This window comes from Trichechus manatus, unplaced genomic scaffold, assembly GCF_000243295.1.
Source record: "Trichechus manatus latirostris isolate Lorelei unplaced genomic scaffold, TriManLat1.0 scaffold00194, whole genome shotgun sequence".
In the NCBI taxonomy this organism is placed as follows: Eukaryota; Metazoa; Chordata; class Mammalia; order Sirenia; family Trichechidae; genus Trichechus; species Trichechus manatus.
The window spans coordinates 942074-957574 of record NW_004444130.1 but is presented as its reverse complement, the minus strand read 5'-3'; the positions used below and the strand labels follow the sequence as shown (position 1 = coordinate 957574).

The 15501-nt window shown below is 40.5% G+C and overlaps 2 protein-coding genes and 1 long non-coding RNA gene across 6 annotated transcripts in view; 1 reads left to right on the top strand and 2 right to left on the bottom strand.

Annotated features, from left to right (window-relative positions):
* Positions 1–6659, bottom strand: part of PHLPP2 (PH domain and leucine rich repeat protein phosphatase 2) — a 66064-nt gene extending 59405 nt beyond the window's left edge. For both annotated transcript variants that reach the window (XM_004387784.2, XM_023741885.1), the window contains exon 1: positions 6529–6659. In XM_004387784.2, coding sequence (XP_004387841.2) covers positions 6529–6645 — 117 coding nt within the window. In that variant the 5' untranslated portion in view covers positions 6646–6659. The remainder of the gene's footprint in view (positions 1–6528) is intronic.
* Positions 6660–6869: 210 nt separating this feature from the next.
* Positions 6870–7687, top strand: LOC111822680 (uncharacterized). Its single transcript, XR_002825817.1, has 3 exons — positions 6870–7004; positions 7332–7429; positions 7629–7687. It is a non-coding gene; the product is annotated as an uncharacterized LOC111822680 (long non-coding RNA).
* Positions 7688–11702: 4015 nt separating this feature from the next.
* The window catches only part of AP1G1 (adaptor related protein complex 1 subunit gamma 1), a 93470-nt gene continuing 89671 nt past the window's right edge, over positions 11703–15501 (bottom strand). For all 3 annotated transcript variants that reach the window (XM_023741884.1, XM_004387781.2, XM_004387783.2), the window contains one exon: positions 11703–14690. In XM_023741884.1, the coding sequence (XP_023597652.1) occupies positions 14589–14690 (102 nt within the window). In that variant the 3' untranslated portion in view covers positions 11703–14588. The remainder of the gene's footprint in view (positions 14691–15501) is intronic.

The window sequence follows — 15501 nt, the reverse complement described above, 5'->3', positions numbered from 1 at the left end:
CTTTCTCCTCAATAAAACATCTCCAGAGTGAATATACTTATCATAACACGTTTTAATTATCTGTTATATCTTCTCCTTTCCTCCACTGAGAGCATCTTACCATGCCTTAACACTTAGGTGGCACACAAATGTATGAAGAACTTAGCTGACATCACAGAAATTTATTCTCGGTCTGTACTTCAGTCCAACTAATCCTGGCAAAAAGTTGAACATATTTGGGGAAAAAAAACTACAGTTTTGTAGAAATCTAAAAACTTTTCTTAGTATCAGTCACATACTAATAAGTGAAAAGAAGTAAATAAATTACTTTTCTTACTATTCCTCATTCAAAAACAGAAATACCTAAAAATAAAACAAATATTATTTTAGTAAATATTTAAATAGAATATTTGCGAATACTTGTAGCACCTAAAATTCAATTTCTAAAGATGGTAAGAAAAGAAAAGTTAAAAAGGTATCCCCCATGTGGGAATAGAGAAAAACAAGGATGGGAATGGCTTCATCCTTTAAATTTAAGATGTTGTTAGCTGCCATCAAGTACATTCTGACTCTCAGAGACCTTATATATAACAGAATGAAATGTTACCTAGTCCTACGCCATCTTCATGATCATTAACGTTTAAGTCCATTGTTGCAGCTATTTATTTACTTAGGACAGTACAGGTAAACTGATCATTTTGCAGATGTTAGAGATTTGGATATAGCTATTCAAAACCATGTGGATTACTACTGATTCTAACTTTAGATAAGTAGGAGAAATCCCTGCTACAAGTGGGAACTAGGTCTCTCTCTACTCATCAAGGGCAGATTCTCAAAGATGAATGTCTCAGAATTAAAAACGGCTTTCAAGTGTTTATTTTATAAACACAGGAACCACCATATTTGTACCATCAAAAAAATTTTAACCACTGATTAATTTTAAATACTCCTTTTTTTTTTTTTTAACTGTGTTTAGATGAAGGTTTACAGAGCAGTTTCTCATTAAACAATTAACATACATATTGTTTTGTGACATTCGTTGCCAGCCCGACGACGTGTCAACACTCTCCCCTTCTGGACCTTGGGTTCCCCATTACCAGCTTTCCTGTCCTCTCCTGCCTTCTCGTTCTTGCCCCTGGGCTGGTGTGCCCATTTAGTCTCATTATGTTTTATGGGCCTGTCTAATATTTGGCTGAAGGGTGAACCTCAGGAGTAACTTCAGTACTGAGTTAAAAGGGTGTCCAGGGGCCATACTCGCGGGGTTTCGCCAGTCTCTGTCAGACTAGTAAGTCTGGTCTTTTTTTGTGAGTTAGAATTTTGTTCTACATTTTTCTCCAGCTCTGTCTGGGACCCTCTATTGTGATCCCTGTCAGAGCAGTCGGTGGTGGTAGCTGGGCTCCATCTAGTTGTGCTGGACTCAGTCTGGTGGAGGCTGTGGTAGTTGTGGTCCATTAGTCCTTTGGACTAATCTTTCCCTTGTGTCTTTGGTTTTCTTCATTCTCCCTTGCTCTAGACAGGGTGGGACCAGTGGAGTAACTTAGATGGCCGCTCACAAGCTTTTAAGACCTCATATTCCTTATTTTTTTAATCTTAGGGAAAGATCAGCTGGTCCATCTGAAAACAGTACTCTATATTGTACAGTAATATTTATACAAAGAAACTGTGCATTCTGTACTAAGTGGAGAGAAATTTTGCTCACTGCTGATAAGAGAGAACAAGCAAACACCATTCCATACAACCACCAAACAGTATCTTTAAAAGTTTTTTAAGGTCAAATAATGGCTCACTGACCTTTTCAGTCTTAAAAAAGTCAAGAGCGAGCCCAGGAAGTATTAGCTCATCTGTGATTTTTCTTCTGTGATGATTTTTCAGTCTTTTTTTTTTTATGCAATGTATTTTATTTAAGACTATAAATCCCTTAAGGAACTTTACATTATTGACACATATTGTCCTTATTATTGTGTTGTTGGTCATTATTTACCTCAAAGAATGTATCTCCTGTCTGTATGATATATTCCCCTTCCCCATGAATATAAACTGTTGAGTTAGCACTATAATAGCTAGTCTCATAAACTAGTTCAATGGGCATTTAAAAGACCTGGACAAAGCAAAGCCTTCTAGCAATAATCTAATTGAACTGTTTAGCTATTACTAACCATTGCTGAATTACCTACTGCTTCCTTTCTCTCAAGGTCCCTGAGTGGCACAAATGGTTTCCATTCAACTACTAATGTAAAGGTTGGTGGTTTGAACCCACCCAGTGGCACCCTGGAAGAAAGGCTTGGTGATCATAAAGATTATAGCCAAGAAAACCCTATGGAAAAGTTCTACTCTGTAACACATGGGGTTGCTTTGAGTCAGAATCGACTTGGTGGCAATGAGTTTTGTTTTCCTTCCTCTCAAGAAAGTCCTGCTCCACTGACCAAATTATCAGGTAACTGCTAGAAAGGTCTTCTTAGCAGTCAGTACTGTCTATTACACTGTCCCCCTGAGCTGCTTTCAGAATCACCATTCCACTGGAATTGCTAGGCTGAGAACATTTTGTTTATTTTCTCCCTTACTCTTATATAAGAACTATTATCCTGACAAACTTACCTAAAAGAGAACACAACTATAATCAACTCTCACATCAAGCAAGTGCATAAAGAGCACATTTAAGATTTAAAGATATTTCTAGAAAGCAAAAGTCATTAGAGTAAGCCATGAATTAAGTACCCATAGTTTCAACTTTATACTTTTAACTCTCCAAAAATAAATATACGAGGGCTGTGATCAGTTCAAAGGTGACAAACTATTAAACAACTACATACAGTTAAACTATAATACAAACTGCCATCAAGTCTATTCTGACTCATAGTGACCCTGCAGGACAGGGCAGAACTGCCCCATAGGGTTTCCAAGGCTGTAATCTTTATGGAAGCAGACTGCCACATCTTTCTCCGGTGGAGCACTGGGTGGGTTTGAACTACAGACTTTTCAGCTAGCAGCCAAGCACTTAGTCACTGAGCCACCAGGGCTCCTTTAAAAACAGGGTCTGATAAGATAACTCTCTATACTCAATGAGTTCTATTAGAATGTGAAATACCCTAAGGGAGGAGATATTTTCCTGCATTCAAAACTTTTAGAACAAGATGGGTTATCTCTGGTAATATACAAGTTAAAGAATATTTTGGCAGCGGTGAAGAGGAGTTGGCTGGGATGTGGAGAGATACCTTAAAATCTTTTTGGTATTGATATTTAAAACCATGTACACATACTATTTTTATAAGAAATTTAAAACTAGTATTGAAAAAACGAATTTCATGGCATTTACTGACTACCAGTAATCAGTTGTAACTTCATAGATTCTACGGACTGAGTGAAATAAATAAAACATAATCCTAAAACTGTAGGAAACGTCTGGAATATTTTAAAAATTCAAAGGTATTCTTAATATTTTTAAGACTATTAAAAATATCATACTTATATTCCAACTATAATTGTAAAGGGATACTTTCTAAATAGCAATTTTCTAAATGAAATCTGGGGACAGACTTTGAATCAAACTTTCCTATACCCCACATAGATGGACCTAGATATAGTCTGGCCTTAGCTCTATCAGCCTTTTTTATTAAGATCTACATACATGATTTGACAATAATGATGTTTACAATCTGTTGAACGTAAAAAAGTTACAAAACAAAATGAAAAGCTGTTTTCAAAGGGTCTTCAGAGAACATGTGGGAGATTATGATTTCTTCCCAATTAGAAGTCTTTTACTCAAATATTCTTTTCCAGTTTTACTTGGCACAAAATTTAACCACTCAGTTACGTAAGAGAACTTCTGTTGTAGAACACTGTCTTAGTCATCCAGTGCTGCTATAACAAAAATACCACAAGTGGATGGCTTAAACAAAGAAAAATTTATTCTCTCATTCTAGTAGGTTACAAGTCCAAATTCAGGGCGTCAGATCCAGGGGAAGGCTTTCTCTATCGACTGAGGGAGGAAGATCCTTGTCATCAGTCTTCCCTTGGTCTGGGAGCATCTCAGTGCAGGAACGTCAGGTCCAAAGGATGTGCTCTGCTCCAAGCACTGCTTCCGTGGTGGTATGAGGTCCCGTCTCTCTGCTCACTTCTCTCTTTTATATCTCAAGAGACTGCCTCAGGACACACTCCCATCTTGTAGATAAGAGTCCTGCCTTACTAACACAACTGCCACCCATCCTCCCTCATTAACATCGTAGAGGCAGGATTTACAACATATAGGAAAATCACACAATACCAGGAATCATGGCCCAGCCAAATTGATAGACACATTTTTTTGGGGACATAATTCAATCCATGAAAACACATAGCACCTCTTCTCCATAGCAGGCGCCAGTTATTTGCAAGGATTACTTAAACTGTTGATTATATGCAATAAAGGAGCCCTTGTGGCGCAGTGGTTACGGCTCAGCTGCTAAACAAAAGGTCAGTGGTTCGAACCCACCAGGTGCAGAAGATGTAGCAGTCTGCTTCCGTGAAGATTACACACGGCCCTGGAAACCCTATTGGGCAGTTCTCCTCTGTCCTACAGAGTTGCTATGAGTCAAAATTGACTCGACAGCAAGAGGTTTGGTTTTTTAATATGCAATAAAGTAAGGATGCAAAGGTCTTAAAGACTCAGCCTCCCACAACACCATCTCCGTACTGTAATTAAGATCAGTTTCTGGAATTCTTCTAAGGGTCCCCTGACTGGGATCTCAGGAAACCAGTGTTAGACTGTCTTCAATACAGGCCCTCATTTCTCAGTTCCTATCCTCTCACAACTCACTCCATCCTCCGCCCCCCAAAAAAAGTTATAAAAAAAAAAAAAAAAAAACTGCTGGAGCTAGTAAGTGATTATAGCAAAGTCCCAGGATTCAAAAAAAAAAAAAAAAAAGGCAAGAGTGTTTACCTTTAGGCCAGAAGGCACTGCCTATCTCTCAGACCTGCCTGCCATTTCCTGATAAACTGAGTCACGTTAAAAAGAAAATTTTAATAAGAGTTAATTCACAATTTACATTTTTGTGACCTTACAGTTTTAAATGAATATCCAAAAACCTTTGGGTAATTATATTTGTAACTTATGGTTAAATAAATTACAATAAATATGTACAAGGCTTACGCAAAAATCGGAGGTAATCTATGAAAGGTTATTACTTTTTAATTCCCTGCACTAAGACTGGGAGGTAGTGACAGAATTTTTTTTTTTTTTAATATTTTACAGAGTTCTAGTTTATGCTGTTTCATGGATTCACTAGATCCTTCTAATCCTTTTTTTTTTTTTTCCGGTGTTCCCATCTATGTGATGGCCTACCAGTAATCTTAACAACAAGTGCATACTGCTCTATCTCAATCCCAATTAAAAATTATTAATGTATTTTTAACATCATGTATTTTCATTGTTTTGCAAAGTATTTTATGGAACACAAGGAATCTTGTAACTTTTCTCTCTTCCCTCTCCCTGGCAAGTTTTAAATCCTAACGACTCCTCTTCTAGAACTCTAGAATGAATTCCATTCCACCTCCAGAAGGACACCTAGTTTACTTATTTGACCTACAGAAAAATTTCTCTCCAACTATTTCAAAGGCTAGTAGAAAACTCCACCCAGATAGCCTACACAATCCCTCCTTCTAACCATCTTCACTGTCCTCTCCTCACTCTACATTCCATATGCATTTAAATTTCTTGTCATCACCTCCAAGACTCCACTTGCCTGCATCTGCTTTCATGTCCTCCTACCACCCCAATTCCTGCCAAAAAGACCCGCTTGCTGCCTGTTGCATAACTGCTCCCCCATTACCGTCTCCCTGGATCGCTAGCCCGCTCCTGCAAGCAGAAATGCCCCTTCATGCCCAATCCCTCCTCCCTTCCGCATCGCGCTCAGCGATTCCCCGGGATTAAGCTCCTCAATGGTTTTTCTCCCTAGACGAGGCGGGTCGTCTTTCCTCGCCGACACCTACCGAGCGAGAAGCCGGGTGGTAACTTCGGTAGTGAACCCCGAGAGCAGAGTCTACCCTCTCCGCCGGGCGCAGGCCAAACCACACCGCAGCGCGGGGCCAATCACCTCCGCCATCCTCCCGCTGGGGTGATGTCTTCAGGTGTCCGGGGAGAAAGCCCTGCGTACTTCCAGACCCGCTCTCGGGCCAGGAGCGAGGCGGCCCTCGGAACTGAGCCCCGAGCGCGGTCAAGGGAGGCAGAGGCGGGCCCGGGACCCCAAAGGGGCCGGGTGGGCGGTGGCGGCCCGGTGGACACCCGACCCGAGGCGTGGGCCTGAGAGGCGGGGGCCTGCGAGGCGGGTGGCGTGCGGCCAGGGATGGACAGCGCTGGGGACCAAGGCGGCGAAGGCCTCGGCGGGGGCGCGGCGCGGCGGCCTCGGCGGAGGCCACGGCGCCCCCAACCGGGCTGAGGGCGGCCGAGCCGCGAAGCTGACGGAATGACGCGGGCGGGGGTGGCCGACTGCTTCGGCCATCGCGCCGGGCGGAGGCGGCCTCTTCCTTCCCTCACTCCCACCTCAGCCCGCCCGCCTGACCGCCCGCCCGCCTCACCTTCAGGACCCGGATTCCTCCCGGCCGGCGGCTCACAAGCACTTCGGGCGCCTCCGGGGGCTCCAGCGGGCCCACAGGGCCCAGCTCCACCTCCCCCATCAGTGGCGGAGGCTGCATTGACACGCCCGGCCGGCGCTACCGCGCGCGGAGCCTCAACGGCGCGCAAGAACAGCCAGAGGCCCCGCCCTCCGCGGGCCGCCCCAGGGCCCGCCCCAGGGCCCGCCCCAGGGCCCGCCCCTCCCACAGACCCGCTGAACTTGCGTAGGTGCTGGCCCCGCTTCGTCCCGGCGCCGCGAAGCCGCATCCTGGCCGGCCGGCGGAGGACGGCGCCACCGCAGGTTTGGGACTCTGCTGCGGGCCGCCCTGGGTTTGGAGGACTGAGGCGCAGAAAGGGTTATTTACTGCTATCCCCGCCGTCTAAGTGCCTGCACTTGTCAATTGTGACTGGACGCTGCAGTCCGCCGAGGGTGGCTCTTGTAAGTTAGCACTCTAAAACGTTTCCTCTCTACTTCAGAACTGGCCTGTCACCCTCACTTGAAAAGCCCTTGGAAGAACTTTTGAAAATACCTTAACAAGGCCCTTTCTCTTCCTTATTAGAGATGCTTACGACCTTCGTCAGTAAATTCGACCCAAAATGTGTCCACTCATCTTCCAGCAATATCTAAATTCTCTTTCCTCTTCTTGTAGCAAAATTACCAGAAGTCTGCTCTCAGCCTCAAACAGTAATACAGTCTGTGAACCATTGATTATTTGCAAGGCTAATTCAGAAAATCTTTAAAAGTTAATTTATCGTTTTCTTTCAGTTCCCACAGTGGTGATAGTTTTGTGGCCAATGGGCCAAATGTGGAATCAGCCTGCTTTCAGATCTCAGCTCTACCATTTATTTGAACTATACCTTTGTGTAAGTTACTTATTCTAAGTTTCTGGTTCTTAAGCTGTGAAATACAGATGAATATCTGCTTGATACTTACTATGAAGACTTAATGAATAACGCTTACAAAGCACTTTATACTAGGAATTTACAGTAGCCATTCTAATTCTGAATTTCCAAATTTAAGATTCACTAAATTTCTCTTCTTGTTCCTTTGAAATTTTTCTAGGATGTCTCATGGAATCCAGACTTTCAGGAGCCACGGAGGCTGGATGAACCCCCAAAACTATTGCCCTGAGATAATCTTTAAACCAAAAATATCCCCTGAAATCTTCTTAAAACCAAACAATAGTTTAACTAGTAATGAATGTCTGCCTTAAGCATTATGGTCTTTTAAGATGTATCTTTATGGGATCAAATTGAAACCAACTCGAAAGTTTAGATGGGAGCCTTAGAGGGCCATGAGTTTATGTTAACCAAGGAACAACTCAGAAGGGGTGAGACTGGTTGCACAATTTGAAGAATGTAATCGATATCACTTTATTGTACATGTAAAAGTGCTGATTGGCAAAGATGGCATTACCTATTATCAGTTGCTTCAGCTTGCCTAGTCCAGGCCAACTATTTAAAATATTTTAATTGTAAGCTTAGTACAACAAAGGTTGAGATCTAACAGTGCAGTGTTTCCCTCTGTACTGTGAGATTATTTGGAGATATTTTAAATTCCAAGACAAAATTTGGCTCTTGCAAAGACTCTGGCCCTGTACCCATTATTGCTTCTGTAAAAGAAAAAGGATGGTGACTAATTTCTCCGTTCATTTTGAATATGCCAAAATTAAAATCACCATTAAGCTTCATTTATTTTGTCTCATTTTAATTAATTAAAATTTGTCTCTGAGAGCCTGGTGAAGAAAGTCCTGGATTGTCCACTTGCTGGGTATTTTCTTTCTACTGTTAACTTGCTTTCAAGAAGGCTACTCAAACTAGCCATATACCCCTTTCAGTGCTTAATTCTTCCAGCAAGCACACTGGTTTATACGGAATAAGCACAGAAGTAATTTGACCAAGGCAGACAGGCAATGGGTAGAATAAAAATGTGTTCAGAATAAATGTTTATAGAAGCCTGTTTCTTGCGGTATAGTTACGTATTACCTTTTCCACATCTCATGGGCACAAACTCTTTACTGCTTGGTCACTTGAAGGGAAAAGATCTTGTCACAGGACCAGAGTTAGAATTCATGCTGGGAATAGCACTGGTAGATGGTTGGGGTTTTTGCTCTGTCTTGTTGTTTTCTAATTAATGGGAGAGTGAGCTAAAGCATCAATTCAAAATAGTACCTCTTCCAAAAGGGGGTGTGGGGGTTGGAAGCCACCAGCAAGATGTTTCAGAGGATAATGTATAATGCCACTCCCTTTAAAGGTCCCCATGATTTAAGATTCAAATTTCCAATTCAGTGGTGACAACTAGTTGATTCTGAGTTTTCTTTTTCAAATCATGTACTACCATAAACATTTCATACTTTGTTGCAAAGGTCACATATTCATGCTGTCTTTCAGTTCAAGGCAGTGTGCATTATGAGTGCCAAGGGTTATGTAACTACAATTTCTGGAAATGGTAAACAGCTGAGACTAACCCTAAAAATAAATTCCTCTGGGATTTTTTGGTGCAAATATCCATCTACCCTTAACTGCAGGTTCATCATTACAAAAATCAGTTTGGATCAAGCCGAAAAGCAGAAGCAGAACAGTCATTAGAAGTCCTCCCTGCTCTGTGTCCTTCCTACAGCACACTCTCGTCACCTCGGGACACACACACACACACACACACACACACACACACTCTCTCTCTCTCTCTCTCTCCCCCTCCCTCCCTCTCAGGAGCTTTTCCTAATCTTCACTGCAAAATGGGAAGAAAGTCTGGAGAAAGAAAGTTCTTGTCTATCAGATTTTGATACATACTTTGGTAGATAACTTACTACAATCAGTTATATCTAGCGCCCACTCTTTTTATGATCATAAAGTCGTCTTTAGCCTAAATTCCTTATTATAGCACAGGTTGAACAAATTTAGATATTCTTATTTTAGTTCCAAATAAACAGGCAATGTTTGCCTGGCTTCAGGGTTTGAAGAACATTTTTATCTTATGAACATTTCTGTATTTTTCAAATACAGGGACAACTGAACTGTGGAAAACTCTGTAATAGAAATGAATTTGGTCCTTCAGGATTGAAGTTCAAATCTGAATATTATTCATTGCATTGTTGAGTAAATTTCTGGAGTCCATTACTGACTAGGCTTTTCTACTGTAGCTTTTTGTATTTTCATCTGATTACATCATGTAGATAAAGGTATCAACTAAGTTTAATATTAAAAACAAGGATGGATTTTAACTAAATTGTATACTAGGAAAGATTACAGAAATACTGCTTATCAAACAGTTCCAAAGGGCACTTCTGTATAAACTAGTAATTGCCAAGGCCTACACCTTTCCCATTCTCAATCAGGGGACTGTCAGGGATCATCAGAGTAATAGAAAACCTGAAGCTTCCAACCTCCACCTACTCTCACTTCTACAGGGAAGAGTTCATATAAAATAGAGCATAAAATAAAAACTCATTTTGGCTGGTCAGGCCTTCCTCTTCCCAGTCGCAGATATACCTGAACAATTCACAAATAGAAGCTTACAACTAAAACCCATGACTACCCCTAATACATATTTCACCTTGATATGATTTTTTTCTTTACCTTGTTGGAGAGTTCACATATGTGGAGAAGATAAGCATGTAAATAATCATGTTATAGTTGAAATTTCCAATTGAACTTAAGACTTTTTCATTATTAATACCTACTAGTTATAAAATTGTTCAAACTCCTCTCTTGGTGAGATATCTGCTTGTAAAAGAAACATTATCAGGTCAGTAAGTTTAGCTCAAAGCTCTGGAATAAGAATTCATCCAAGGCTTCTAATCTACTTGAAGCAAGGAAGCAGATTTTAAATCATTGAGTATTGACTTTATTATTAGTCACTGTTCATAATTTGTTTCAACCAAAAGACAATACACACAGTAGAATTCTAATGCATCCCATGTAAATGTTTACATCCATTTTATTCCTCACTCGCCTCTAAGACTTATCATTTAATTTTAAATTTTTTTTACGTCTCAAAAATATGTCTGCAATAATTAGAACTTCATTAGCCGTCCCACTTAGAAACAGCCTTTTAATATTTTTACAGTAAAGAAGATGTGATGGGGCTTAATGAAAATGTAACTTACAATATAAAAGAAAAGGAACTTTACCAGAACACAGTGAGAGTTCAGAAGGAAAGAATTCAGAAGCTCTTTCCCATGAGGCCCCCAAACAGAAAACACACACACACACACACACACACACACACACACAAAGCTCAACAGCAGGCTCTTAAAAAAAAAAAAAAGAACAAAAAAACAAACAAAAATACACCTCCAATGCTCCATCTTAAAGCCAGGATCAGCCTTGCAGTAGTTTGTGAAGCAGCTGTGCAAGCCGCTTCAACATTTTTTTCTGTTTGGATTCCAGGTTCTGGAACCCTTTAGATGGAACTAACTTACTGCTATTGCTTGAAAAGAGTTATCCAGTTCTAGAAGCAGCCCCATCCTCCCGAGCAAAAGCTGGTCAAAAGTGTTTTAAACTTCAGGACTTTCTGAGCAATTCTCTCTTCAGTGATTCTCCCCACTCCCAAACTCGTGAGTACACGGACATGTGCAACCTCTGCACAACCACAAAGTTCTTGAATATCCATTTTTTGTTCTCTAGATCTCTGTTTAGGGCAACGGGGTTAAAATACATTCACAAGGAAAAATAAACACAATCAAACTCTTTCTTTCCCCTAGTTCTCATGGCCCAAATATTTTCCAATGTGCAAGATAATGAAGGTGAACCTCAAAAACAGTACTCCCTAACTTCCAACCTCTTCTAAAAGGACAAAAAATGGAAAGCATATTGTATAATAGATGGAAATATTCAAACCGTTAGTGCTGAACAATTTTAAAAGTATTTTCATAAATTAATGGAACAAGGGATACGAACCACAACTTTAACCTAGCAAGAGGAAAGACTCCCTTCCCAAATAGTACATTGAGGAATATTTTTTTTAACAGATGATCACTATACACAACATAAAACATTCCATGACTGTGCAAACCACCTCAAGGTAACAGCACCGGAACACTGTGGGAGAAGCTCTAGGGGAGAGCACTCTTCCTACAGTTTTTTAAAATTACTTGGATGAATTCTCCTTTAGGATTGCAAAAGGGTTGGGTGGGAAGGAGGCAATAGGATACAAACTACTCTGGAAGAGGGAAACAATGAGGTAAAGTGCATATGAAAGTGTTGAAGTAAGTGTGTATGCAGGCTCACTGCTTATCACCCTGGGTTATTAAAACAGCCATGGAAATCACTCTCTCCTCACAATGACTCTGAAGTTGTAACTGTATCCATGTTTGCGCCTGTGAATGGTTATACTAGAGATATTACTGAAATGTGCAAGTGTTCACTTGCATCCCTGTGAATGGTTGTACTAGAAATTACTGAAATGTGCAAGTGTTCACTTGCGCCCCTGTGAATGGTTATACTCAAGAAAAAATTACTGAAATGTGCAAGTGTTCACAGCAATTAAAAGAGATTTAACCTTTGAGCTGCAAGGCCAAGTGAGAAGAGAACTAATTCTGATCCTAGAAACTAAGGCACACTGAAGCTTTCAAAGACCCAATCATTTGAAACAGTCTTCACAACCATCAGTATCCTAGGCAGTTATTTGGCTGCTAGTCCTTCAGTATGGTGCTCAGGTTCAGTCTCTGAAATCAATTAATGTTCTAAGCAGCACCCTTTGTGTTAAGGCCATATTTTATTTCTTCTAGACAAAGCTATGGATGATCATATAATTCTACCTCAAAACTTCGATCAACCCAGGAGATGCTTTGTCAGTAAAGTAGATCCTTTCCAGCTCCATTAGCCAGCACTGACTTATAGCATGTTCTTCAGATTTCTTCAGAGATTCAACTCAGTTCAATTAAAAAGCCTGAGCCAGTTAACTACAAACTATGAGAGAGAAAATAAAGCCTCTACCACAAAGAGGAATGTTAAGACAAAATTCTATTCAAGAAATCCACCAATATTATGTTAATCCTGTAATGTTTCACAGCATTAAGTATCCATCCAATGAAATCAGCCTGAAAAGAAACCTTTAAAGGCTATTTTTCATTGCACAGGCAGAGCAGCTGTCTTAAAGATGCACTAGTCTACACTTACTTTACTGAAAACTATGCACGAGAATAATATCCTGTTCTTGACTAAGTCAACCATTTACCCAGTGGAGTAAGTTTTAGCAGATCTTGCTCTTACATATTAGTAAGACCAGAAAGTTTCCCCTTTGGAGCCTTTAGTTCAACTCCAGTTTGTCAAATGTTGGGAATAGTCTAGCATCTGATACAGAGCTAGATTTGACAAGACACTGAAGATCTTAAGTAAAGGCTTGGTGGAATGGAGAAAAAATGGATATCTGTACCCAGGTTTAAGACTGAAGCCAAAGCAGTCATTATACTGTACTCAGTACAGTAATGATTGCAAATATTTTAAGAGCAAGGTGGGCCTCACTTTTTCTTTCTTCTTTAGTATTTAAGACATGGTGCCTGTATACTTGAATGTGCACAGTACATTCAACATGTGCCACAGGACAGTCATCTTTACCTTATTCCAGAAACTCAGTTTTAAGGTTTGATGACACAAGGATCCTTTCTAAGATGCACTTGGCACTCCTACTAGTTTAAAAAGCTCCAGACCTCAAGTCTTTGGTGCAGATGTTCATGAGATTGGTCTGTCCCAAGAGATAATTTCTCAGACTCAGGAAAGAATATTCCTGCCCTATGGTGTCTAAGACTTCCTTTGACATAGGAGGCCAGGAAGCTACAAGGCTTCATTCCAACATCATAAAGTACAATATAGGAAAGATTTCTTTAATTGTGTGGTCTTTATTTCAGTGCCAGTGTTACAGATACATCACAAATGTTCCAGTTAGAAGAAGGAATTCAAATGGAATGCCAAGGTCCAAGCCAGGCTCAAGAAATAAAAAGGGAAGTTTAGAGTAATGGAGAAGATGACTCCAGTATGCTCTAGGTTGCATCTGATACTCACTCTTCCCATGGGCAAAGGTGCTTCTGTTAAGGAGTCTGAGCTTTAAAACTGGTGAACTCTGCTTTCCACCCATTTACTGCAGTTCAGCAGGCTTAGGAGAAATTTTTTAATTTGTGGTAGGAATAGGGGCATTAATAACTGTGAATTTATCTTTTCGAAGTTGTCCACTTTGCACTTTAAGGGTAATCAATTTTGAAAATCATGGAAAGTATTTATTCGTGACAATAGCTAAAGAATGGTGAGAAAGGGGAGCTGGAAGAGCCTTGGAAGTTTCTATTACAAATAGAGCACCATATCCTTCATGCCAAATCTCAACAAAAGCTCTTTTTCACTGCATCTGTCCAGTGTTTACAAATAACCTCTCAAGGTCTGACCAGTTCTTGGTAACTAACATACATACATGTGTGTGTCTGTGTGTCTATAACAATGCATGGAAAAGGCTACCAGGAGCCTCATGCCTCTTTCAAACATTGGGGGAACCAGTAGAAAAAGGCAGGGCTCCCTAATGTTCACTGTTACATTTTCATTCTGAATGCCAGATGAAAAAGCGCCTGAAGATGGTAACCCAGCTAGTGAGGAATAAATACCCCACCTCACCCAGTCCACAGAGAAATAACAGTAGAAAGAAGGGGCAACCCTTTGCTGCAGAGACAGAGTGAGTGTTTTCTTGCCATGAATTCCAGTCCTCTCCTCCAGACCAGCTTCTTATTTCCTCAGGGGCCCAGGGAATGTTGATTCTGGCTGTAAATCTGGGAAGGGTAGGGAAGTGTGGAAAAAGGAGAAGAGGAATAAGAGTACAAAGTAGCCTCCAGAAGCAGCCAGCCTCAACAGTGGAGGAGAGGAGATAAGTCTTTACAATGCTTCAAGGTCAGCAATAACTTTAGGAAAATCCTCCTCAACAGTCTCTTCGGCTCCTCATGCCCATGGTACAGTTGCGGGGGGACTTGCCAGCGATCACAACCTCCTTCCCAGAGTTCCTTTGATTGAGTGGGATAAAAATGAGAATGGTGCCGGACCCTCATTGCCAGGACTGAGGCGGAAAGTTGTTCACCTCTGCTAGATCTTGCATGGCTGAGCCCTTGTGATTATATGTGAGCTTGATTCGCATTCGCAGCTGTTGCTATAAGAAGAAAAGAGAATCATAAGCTATATATTGAAATAAAATCCCTAGATTCTGTCCAGTCTGTCGACAAAATTTTTTAAAGCAACTGTCTCTTAAAAATGAGGTGTATACAATAAACAAATAAAACACCTAATAGTCCAGCTGTTAGCTGAAGAGCTGATGTGAAACAAACACGCCACCAAGAACAGGAAGTGCATCTCCAGGAACACCTCCAGAATACATCGTTGGCTTCAATCTTAGAATTACATTAAAAGGACAAAACCACTTGGGAGCATTTTCCTAGTAACATTTGCTGAGTGCTTTGCAAAAGGACCAAACCCTTATTTCCAAGTGTCTCAAAAAATGAGATAAACACATACTCATCTTATGCTCTACATTAAGATGTACTATTGCTTTGTCTGCAAAACCTACAGTAAATGTGAACATAAGTTTGTTTCATTCCCAAGTCTTAAAAGAAAAAGAAAGCTAACTTACAGGTAACACCAGTAGTTTTAAGAGAACTCAATTATAAATGCTCTTTATGTAGCAGATTTCAAATATTAATGCACTAAGAAAAGTTTTACTCTATGTATTGGATTGTCAAAGTAATTTGTGCATGTTCTACAGGCAAATGCTGAAAATACAGTGAATAGCAAAGGAAAGGCAAATTGTTACAAGAAGAGGAAATAATACTGGTATTTATGGGAAACTATCAGCAATCTTTTAATGTGAAGTTCTGTGAACCATTTTCAAAAACTGTTTGAAGATCAGGCAATTGATTACTATTTATAGGAGCTAATTTACCTCTTTCAGAAGATAAAATAAAAAT